Raw genomic sequence first — 10,076 nt, 5'->3', positions numbered from 1 at the left:
ACAGGTATCCCAAAGGGAGAGTTAATAAGGGTTAGACGTAATTGCACGAATGAAGATATCTTCAAACAACAAGCTAATAATATTAGAAATGATTTCCTAAAAAAAGGGATATCCACAAAATCTATTAGATAAAACTTTAGAAGTGTGACAGAATGACCTGTCATACAGGGGCCCAAGGTACTCAGAGATGGCTCCAGCCTGGCTGCCAAACAGGCAGGAACTCCATTGTTAAACTAATCCCATTAACAGGATGGCTACCAGGGCGATATTCAGTAGCTAAAGGGGATTAAAGGTTGGGTTGTCTACCTGTTTATCAATGTTAATTTATGTTAATGAAGGTCTGTGGCTATATCAGTCTATGTTTTACAACAATAAACTGTTCATTCCTGCTGTACTCAGTTCAAGGTAGTTGTGTCTACTTATTGGGTACACATAGCAGGGTTCCAAGGTGCGAATGCTGACTGGTGCTGGAAGTGATTCCGGGGACAACAGGAGGATACATGTGGGTGATCTCTGGGAGTTACTACAGCTCTCTTGGTGAACCCGTTACAAGAAGTATCCAAAATAGAACAAAAAGATTTACTACAACCAAAAATGGAAAAAGGAAATAATAAGGAGGACATAGCCTTGGTCTTAAATTTTGATAAATGCCACCAAGACCTAAGAAAATAATACATCGTCATTGGCCTCTCTTATTAAAAGACAGCGACTTACAACAATTGTTGCCAAAAAATCCAAAGATTACTTTTAGAGGTGTTCCAAATCTAGGTTGTGATTTAACCTCTAGTTACACTCGGTCACAAAAAGATAATCATAATAAACATTTTTTAAATAATCAAAAAGGCTTTTTTAAATGTGGTTACTGCAGGCTCTAAAAGTAGTGACAAAGTTACAAGTTTTAAATCAAATGTCACAGGAAGATGTTATGAAATTAGACATCTGATAACATGTCACACCAGAGGAATAATTTATTTGTTACAATGCCCTTGTGGTTTACAGTACATTGGTAGGACTATTCCTCCACTGCACAAGAGGCTGGATGAACATGTTAGAGTGATAAGAACCAGAAAGATTAACCACTCTGTACCACTACATTTCGCAAAATGCCATAATAGTGACCCGAAATATCTTACAATTATAGGAATCCAGATTATCAGCAGGGATTGGAGAGGGGGTGATTATGTGAAAAAAATAGGACAGGCAGAAATGAGATGGGTATTTGATCTTAAAACCTTAGACCCTAGGGGTTTGAATCAAGAATTGGATTTATTTAATTTTCTGGATTAATTTCCTGGATTAATTTTTTATATTTTTTTGAGATTAAATATTCTCTCTTTTTTTGTTTTTCTCTTTAGGAGTAATATTGGTATTAATATGTAATTGCACCTATATATATTTTGAGATATTCATTATTATTTTTTGTATACTTCCTTATATACATGTATTTTTGTAGATGTTTATATCTTTATATATTTTTGTACATCTATATTTATGCATTGTGTATTTAAAATCAAGTATTCATCATATTTATATATTTATTGTTTTATGATGTACAAAAGGTTTTTTATGTATCTCTATTATATATATATTTATATCCATATTTATGCCTTAAATGCTTTTTGCATAATCTGGATACCTAGCCTTATTATGCATATTTTATAATCTATGGAATCATGATTTTGAAAATGTCTCTCTGATGCATCTTATATTATATAATTGAACAAATTGATTGATTTTAATTAATTTTATATATATAGTTTAATGCTACATATATATATATATATATATATATATATATATATATATATATATATATAGGACAGGCAGAAATGAGATGGGTATTTGATCTTAAAACCTTAGACCCTAGGGGTTCTTCTTATTTGTACCGGACTTTTGTGCAATATGTTTCAATCAATAAGGATACAATTGAAGATGATTAACACCACACAATATAACTTGAGACACAATATAACTTGAGATGATTAACATAATATACAGGGAACGAAGTATTTATGGAGAGTGAGAAGAGAAAGCCGGCACACCACTGAAGAAGCCTGATTGGGCGAAACGCGTCTGCGTGCCGACGTCATCGCGCTGTACCCGGAAACCGCCCAGTTGGAGGAAATTAGAGAGACTCAGATACTCGATACAAAAATCCTATTGTGAGCATACCGCACTTTATTTTTAAACATTAAACGCTTATATAGCTTACCTTCTGCCTCTTCATCTCGTACCCTTCGTTCCGTGACGTTACCGTGTGGACGGACAAACTGTTTGGGAAGGATTTCTGGAGGGAATCCTTTAGAACAACTCGATAAGTGGAAACGGAGTTGAAATCCCCTATCGTATATGTGAACAAGTTAGAGCAAACTATATTGCTCAAATTCATGTGAGTGAGATACCTCTTAGGGACAACACTTGTTATATATTTATCTAATTTACGGAAAGCACTATGATCTTTTATTTTTTCTTTTCCACATGTTGATATATCGGATGGAAATTCAACTTGACAATTAGGAGGAAATATAAGTATTATTTTAAACAAAATTTATGAAGCACTGCCTTTTGATAGACTTTACATTGTTAGTGATATAATTGCTAATTATTTCAGAATATTTAAAATTATTTTTGCGCAACACTATATTATTTTTTTTTAAGATCCAGATCCCCCGCAGCGCTGCAGGGAACCTGGATCCTCCTCTCAAGCATCCTCTGCTGCTGCGGCACTCCCTTTGTTAGGGCTTCTGTGACGGAGCGCCTGGATCACATGACCTTCCGGTGCTCCATCATATAAGCCCTGGCGGCAGTGCCGGCAGCAGGGGAGGTTGTCTGTACGCATAGAAGCCCCGGCGGAAGTACTGGCCAGCTGAAGTGGAGGTTTTCATTGCACAGATCTCCACCGGCTGCCCCACTAGACACCAGGGAGTCTGAAGCATGGGTCACAAGTAAAGGGATGTACTGGTAAGTCGAGGGGGGTTAAGAGTGGCATGGGGGTTCAATGTGATATCAGGGAGACATAGTGGCATATTGGGAGTATAAGGCATTTCTGGGGGGGTGCAGATTGGCATTTAAGGCATATCTGGGGGCAGAGTGGAATATAGGTGGTATAAGGCATTTCTGGGGCAGAGTGGCATATAAGGGGGTATAAGGCATGTCTGGGGGGCAGGTGTGCATAACTGGGGAAGAGTGGCAAATAAAAGGAAATAAAAACAAAAAAATCATTTTTTTTTCAATCATAGCTTTTATTAAATATGAAGTAAATAGTTTACATGTGAATTACTACCGTATTTGCTCGATTACAAGACAAGAATTCTTCCAGAGCAAATGCTCTGAAAAATACCCCTCGTCTTATAATCGGGGTTGTCTTGTAATCAGACCTCAAATAGGTCTGACTATGAGACTAAGATCCAGATCCCCCGCAGCGCTGCAGGGGACCTGGATCCTCCTGTCTTATGCCCCCCCAACTTACCGGTGCTTCTGACTCCCCGGTGTGTTGTCCGGGCAGCGGGTAGCGGGTGATCTCTGACAGCTGGGGAAGGGCTGCACGATGGACGCAGACAACCCCCGCTGCTAACCGCACCTCCTTCCGGCTGCAGCGGAACTTGTCTACGAGAGTCACGTAGACCTCTACCCGCTGCCCCGGCTACGCACCGGGGACATAAGGCATTTCTGTAGGCAGAGTGCTCTATGAAATGCCTCCCTTAATGCCACTCTGCCTCCAGAAATGCCTTTTAACCCTCTATACGCCACTCTGCCTCCTGAAATGCCTTTTTCCTATAGGGTCGTGTTATAGTCAGGCTTTTTCTTTTTTTCATAAATTAATATTCAGATTTTGGGGGGGTCGTCTTATAATCGAGTAAATACGGTATTTACTAGTAAAACTTTTTTCCTATAGGGTAGTCTTATATTCACACTTTTTCTTATTTCTTTATTTCTAAATTAGCATTAGTCGTTTTATAATCAGGGTCATCTTATAATTGAGCAAATACGGTAATATGGTGGCGGGTAAACTTACACGAAGGATCTTTGTGTTCATCTTCGTTAATATCTCCTACCTAATCTCCCTGGTCCCTTCACATTGCCTGTAGCCTACCTTCTCTACGCAGCATCGCAGGGGTTAACGGGAATGGGAATCCGTAGGATCACAGCATTGGTTGATACTGGAGGAGACCCCTGCCGGCAACCAATAGAGTCGCTAGTACCAACCTTTAACTCCTGGAACCACCCCAGGCCAAGTTTCGGCATCAGGAATTAAATGTCCATATGAGTAACTCTATTGGTCGCCGGCACTGAGCTCCTCTGGCATCAACCAATGAAGGACAGCTCCCCTTCATTGGTTGATGCTGGAGGATGCCTCTGCCTTTAACTTCTGATGCTGAAAATGGAACCTCCCCAGGCCAAGTTTCGGCGTCAGGAGTTAAAGGTCCGTATAAGCGACTCTTTTGGTGGCCAGCACTGAGCTCCTCTGGCATCAACCAATAAAGAGCAGCTGCCCTTCACTGTTTGATGCCAGAGGAGCCCCCTGCCTACGACCAATAGAGTTACTCTTACGGACTTTTAAAATCCTGGCGCCAAAGCTGCTCTGTATTTTTACCGCGTTAGCCACGTATTAACCCCTGCTAAAAAAATAAAAAAAAGAAAAACAACGAACAGGAAGAGCGTACACGAATATTTGCCCGAAAAGAACACAAAGATGAATACAAAGACTTGGCCGGTGCCCAAGCCTAATTAAAAGTATACACAATACAACACAATGCCATAACTACATACCTTGCAACCAGTATGATGTTGTATAAGGATTTATCAGCATTAGTGGGTATAAAAATATTGTAATAATATAATACGATATTATATTTTTATATACACTAAAGGTTATGGTTTTCCATACTACCGTCCAAGCACATGATTAGCAGAATGCCTAAAATCATACCTGTTGCTTGATTCAATGATTATTGATAAATCTAAATCTCACTTTAGACCTCCAGCCTTTTATAGAGCAGGAAGAACAGATTAGATTTTATCTCATAGCTATAATAATAAGCACTGTTACAGAGGACAAGTGCACAAAAAATATGGTCACTTAGTTTGGAAGAATATTTTACCCCTTTTTTAGCCAATATAAAATACAAAAAATAATGTGTTTTCAGTAACAACGTGGCTCACAGAAAAGCTGCGTTCCATAGGTTATTAGTAGTCATTAATGCTCTTTTATAATAGCATCTAGTAACAGGTAGCCCTCACCCGCATAACAAGCATACCATCAATATTTGTTTACAGTTGTTGGTGAAGTTTATTTATTGAACATACTAGAGAGTAGGTTTCCTTTACACAGATGGAATTGCAGCAATGAAGGAAAGAGAATTGCATGCAGCATCCAGTAACAGCTCAGTCGGGACTAAATGCAAATAACACTGAAATATTTTATAGAATTCCAAACTAATGTAACATACACATATATCTGCATATGTAGGTCTTTATTCATTACTTGTTGGAGGCATCTGTAAAGAAGAAAGAATATTTAGCAATTGAGAAATTTTATTAAACATGAGCACAAATTATGCAGAAGTGGAAATTATACAGGTACCAAAATAGTTTTTTAAATCTCATCTCTCAATGTTGAAAATAGTACACTTATAGAAAACATAATTTAATGCAGATAAGAACCATTCAGCCTACCTAGGCTGTCTGATATCTCATGTAAAGACTGAAACCTTAATCAGTCCTTGGTCTTGTGCTTACTTTTCTAATACGAAATCTTTTTAGTATTTTTTTAAGCCCTGCCCTTCCCTGCTTTATATTATTTCTTACATTTCTTAGTTTAGAAATTACTTGTCACCTTAATGTCATCTAAAATACCAATTTCACTTCCAATTGTAATATAAATTAAAACACTTTCAATGTTTACTATCACCACCATTAAAATTTACATAATCAAACTTAAGCCACTGATATTTTTACCTACCTTCAAATGTCACAAGAAAGTAAAATGACGGATCCATTCTTGATGTTAACATCTTTAATGATTTCATATTCCCCCAACTGCCGTCCATTGTAATAGAAGTGCTTTTTCCAGGAAGTGACCCCTTGTTTAACTAGGTGCACTCGGAGGTCTTTAATAGTTTCTGTCGGCCTAACTGTTACAGGAAACATTTGACGGTCTTCTGGCAAATGAACTATGATCTCATATCTGACCCAATGAAAAGATAATCTTCGCAATTTATCCATATTAACATGTTGAAGCCATTTTAAAAGACGCACATAAGACAGATCATGTAAGAGAAACAGAACAAATTCATTTCCTGACTTTCTTGCAAAACTGGTCTTGCTCACATTCTTTATACATTCTCACACTCATAGAAACTCAAGCACATAAGCATGTGCAATCCTGCAAAAAGACAGCTTCACATGTGCGTAATCAAGAACTTGTACTTCTGCACTGATACATGCCCACAAATGAGATTGAAAATAGTGATACACTCAATGAAAACTGCACAAAAATGTCATACAATGCCAACTACGTATAACAAATTCACAAAGTTGTCAAATGTATCAAAATATGTATCAAAACAACAGTATATGTTTTAACAAATAGAACAAGCCTGGATTCCAACCATAATAGTCTATGTGCTTGTCATGGAAATTATGTGGCCAAAAATCTTTTTCTTTCCCCCTTTCACTCTTTGTCTCACCCTTTTGTCTCTCTCACCTCTTCTAGTATATCCTCTCTCTCCTGTTCACTCCCCTCCTCCCATCCCCAAGTCACAAATCTCCTTAACTACATTCTATTATTTATTTATTTATTTATTTATTTTTCTCAACTCATCCAACTAATGATGCCACTTAGGAGGATATAAATTCCTTCTTGACTCCAAAAGGCAATCGGATTTATCAGCTTTCTCCTTGAATCAAGAGTTCTAAATATTAATGTTTATCCCTTTGGGAGGCATAAACGCCTACTTCCTCTGAGGATGATATGGTACCAATTAATAAAAATAGAGGATGTAGAGGACAATTGCATTGCTCTTTTAGTTCATCTTCTGAGGAGCAAATTGCAGGTCCCTCATCCTCTAATGCTTGTTTGAGCAGACATGCAATTAAAGGGACAGGGCCCCATAAAGTTAAAAGAGTGTTTCCTTCATTTGAGCAGCTTTAATATGTCTAGTGTTACAACAACAAAACTCGTTGTCAGTTTAGGTAGTGAGTCAGCTTCTCAAACATTTGCTTAGGTACCTTCTCATAGTCTGACCAATTCACGACAGGGTTCTCCTGAAATAGACTGGGAGTCAGAGGACATATTTCATTTCACAGTTCCTACTAAAAGAGGGAAGCCAAGTAATTTTCAGATGACCAGAGTTAATTTGCTGGCAAAGATAATCCCATCAAAATTATTTCATTTTCAGATTGGGAATGGAGCATGACTTTGAGGCCAGATGACCATATAGGTATCCCAGACTTGCAGTCTTTAAATGCTCCAGAAGTGTTTGTGGCTCTATTGTCCATTGATGGCTTTTAAGTATTTCTCAAAGCCTCCAGCAGAACAGTGCTTATTATTGGCCAATGATTTAACTATATAACAAATATTAGGTAGAACCCGATGGCTACACGCAGCAGGGATGTCAGCACCTAATTTTCATAAATATCCCAATTTGGAGGACCCTCATCTCTTTGGCCCATCAATTATTCAAAGTTAGGGGCTGGTACAAAGCTAGACTATCCTTCTCGAAGCTGAAGAAGATCCTGCCCCTATACATAAAGCCCTTTTACTGCAAGGGCCTCTCCTTTAGGGCTTCACGAATGTCCCAAATCACATCACAGCAAGCCCAGTTCTGTCATCACACAGGAAAGCATAAGCACTCAAGTGAAGGCTCTCATACCAGAAGTGGCACATCTGGAAAGAGAAGGCCTAACCACACAAGTGTTTCTCCTCATACAACTACATTGAGGGGATGTTACTACAGATAAGTGGGTACTGCAAATATTTCACATATGTCTACAATTATATCTCTTGAGCTTCCCTGTTCCCAGGGTAGAAGGACTCCTCTGCCTCTTCCATTGTTACAGCAACCCATTGCCATGACAAGCTGTAAGAGGTATCTGGTCAGATAAGGAAAGTCTACTTCACATAAATGTTTTGGAGCTGAGCGCTATAATTCCTCCTTAATAATGTTGTTAAGTGCCTTATGGACTGGAAAGTAGGGAGAATGCTGTAAAATAAGGCTTCATTATTGGGGGCTTCATACTGAGATACATTGAGTGCCGATTTTACGGCTGCAATCAAGGTTTTGATTTTTCATGCAAGAAACAAATAGGAACATACAGTTATCTCACCTTCTTTAGAGTGCAAAAACTTTGAATAATAACCCTGACATTGACGGGTATATTGGGGCTAGTAATTCAGTGAAAGGGAGGAGATTTTTGAACTTGTTGCATGACAACTACATGTCTCAGTTAGTAGAGGCACCTACTAGAAAGGAGGCTTATTTGGATCTTCTGTTAATGAACATCGTGGAGCTGTTTTCAAATTCGTGAGCAATTGGGAAGTAGTGATCATAATTTGGTGCAGTTTGAAATTAATTGTAAAAAGCAAACTGCTGTAAATGCTGTCACCAAGACACTTAACTTTAAAAAAGCAAATGTTAACAAGTTAAGGACATGCTTGCAGAGAATTAATTGGAATGACCTTTGTCCAAAGAGATACAGAGGACAAGTGGACACTTCAAAAATATATTTCTATACATGTACCATTAGGAAGTAAATCCACAAGAAACTAAAACCAATGTGGATAAATAAAAGTGTTAATCAGGTAATGCAAAAAAAGAAAATGGCATTTAAACTGTTCAAGTCAGAGGGCTCAGTGGCATCATATGTCAAGTATAAAGATACCAACAGAGCTTGCAAAAGGGCTATTAGACTGGCTAAATTTAACAATGAGAAGATGATAGCCAATGAGAGCAGAACAAATTCAAAAAGATTTTTTAAGTACATGCCACAAAATGTAGGAGTGATAATGTAGGTGTTTTGAAATCTGGAGATGGTAAGTTAATTAGTGAGGATCAGGAAAAGGCAGCAATACTAAATGCCTTTTTTCCTCTGTAGACAACAAACAAGAGCCACAACCTGCTGATTGGCAATTCAGCACTACAGAAACCTTAAATCAATCCTGGGAATGGCTGACTCAAGATAAAGTTTTTAAACATTTAAGTAAACGTAAAGAAGACAAAGGTCCAGGGCTAGATGGGATACACCCGAGGATACTACAGGAAGTTAGTCAAGAAATAGCCAGACTAACGGATTGGCGGAAAGCTGATGTGGTTGCCATTCTTAAAAAAGGATCCAAATCTGAGCCTGGGAACTACAGACCTGTAAGCTTAACATCTGTGGTGGGGAAATTAGAAATTGGCTTAGTGACATGGTGGAAAGAGTTGTTGTTAATGGTAAATTCTCAAGCTGGACAACTGTGGTAAGTGGGGTGCGGGTGCCTTGGGGTTCTGTTTTAGGTCCAGTTCCCCTTAACTTATTTATTAATGATCTTGAAACAGATAGTCACTTGTCTGTGTTTGCTGATGACACAAAATTAGGTAAGGTTATAAAGCCTGATCAGGATGTAGCGTCTCTTCAGAATGATTTGCATAAACTAGGGGACTGGTCACAAAAGTGAGATTCATGTGGTTGTATGGTGTAATGCTTGTAACCAAATGTAACCAGATAAATAAAGACAACTGAAACAATTTTGGATGAACAAAGGCCGTGGTCTTTTATTTAGCTTATAACAAAATTGATTTAACAATAACCAGACTTGGCATCACCAATTTGTAACTAAACATCAAACAAACAAAACTCTTGGCCCAAACCACAGAGTTATCAAATAATTTAATCAAGGCCAACTGCTTGTTCACTCTCTTTCAGGCCCGGACTGGCCATCGGGCACACATCGGGCACACATTTGCCCGGTGGGCCAGGCCACAGCAGGGCCGCATTGACTTAGGGGCTGATGGAGCTGCAGCTCCAGGCCCCTACCCTAGCTATGGCCGCATTAACACAGGGCATAAGGGGCACCTGCCCCTTAAGCCCGCCGC

The 10,076-nt window shown here is 38.6% G+C and overlaps 1 protein-coding gene across 1 annotated transcript; it reads right to left on the bottom strand.

The window, feature by feature from the left end:
- Nucleotides 1–5,266: 5,266 nt before the first annotated feature.
- On the bottom strand, nt 5,267–6,307 carry TINCR (TINCR ubiquitin domain containing). The gene is made up of 2 exons (XM_053463863.1): nt 5,963–6,307; nt 5,267–5,498 (listed from the first exon to the last, which is right to left on the bottom strand). The coding sequence occupies exon 1, from the start codon at nt 6,223–6,225 to the stop codon at nt 5,965–5,967; it is 261 nt and encodes an 86-aa protein (XP_053319838.1). The 5' UTR covers nt 6,226–6,307; the 3' UTR covers nt 5,267–5,498; nt 5,963–5,964.
- Between the last annotated feature and the right edge of the window lie 3,769 nt (nt 6,308–10,076).

Source organism: Spea bombifrons, chromosome 1 (assembly GCF_027358695.1).
Source record: "Spea bombifrons isolate aSpeBom1 chromosome 1, aSpeBom1.2.pri, whole genome shotgun sequence".
Lineage (NCBI taxonomy): Eukaryota > Metazoa > Chordata > Amphibia > Anura > Pelobatidae > Spea > Spea bombifrons.
The sequence above is the reverse complement of the archived record's forward strand: the minus strand, read 5'-3'. Positions and strand labels throughout refer to the sequence as shown.

What these genes read in the sequence shown, in the direction of transcription:
- TINCR (XM_053463863.1), bottom strand. Translation starts at nt 6,225, where the DNA reads ATGGATAAATTGCGAAGATTATCTTTTCATTGGGTCAGATATGAGATC.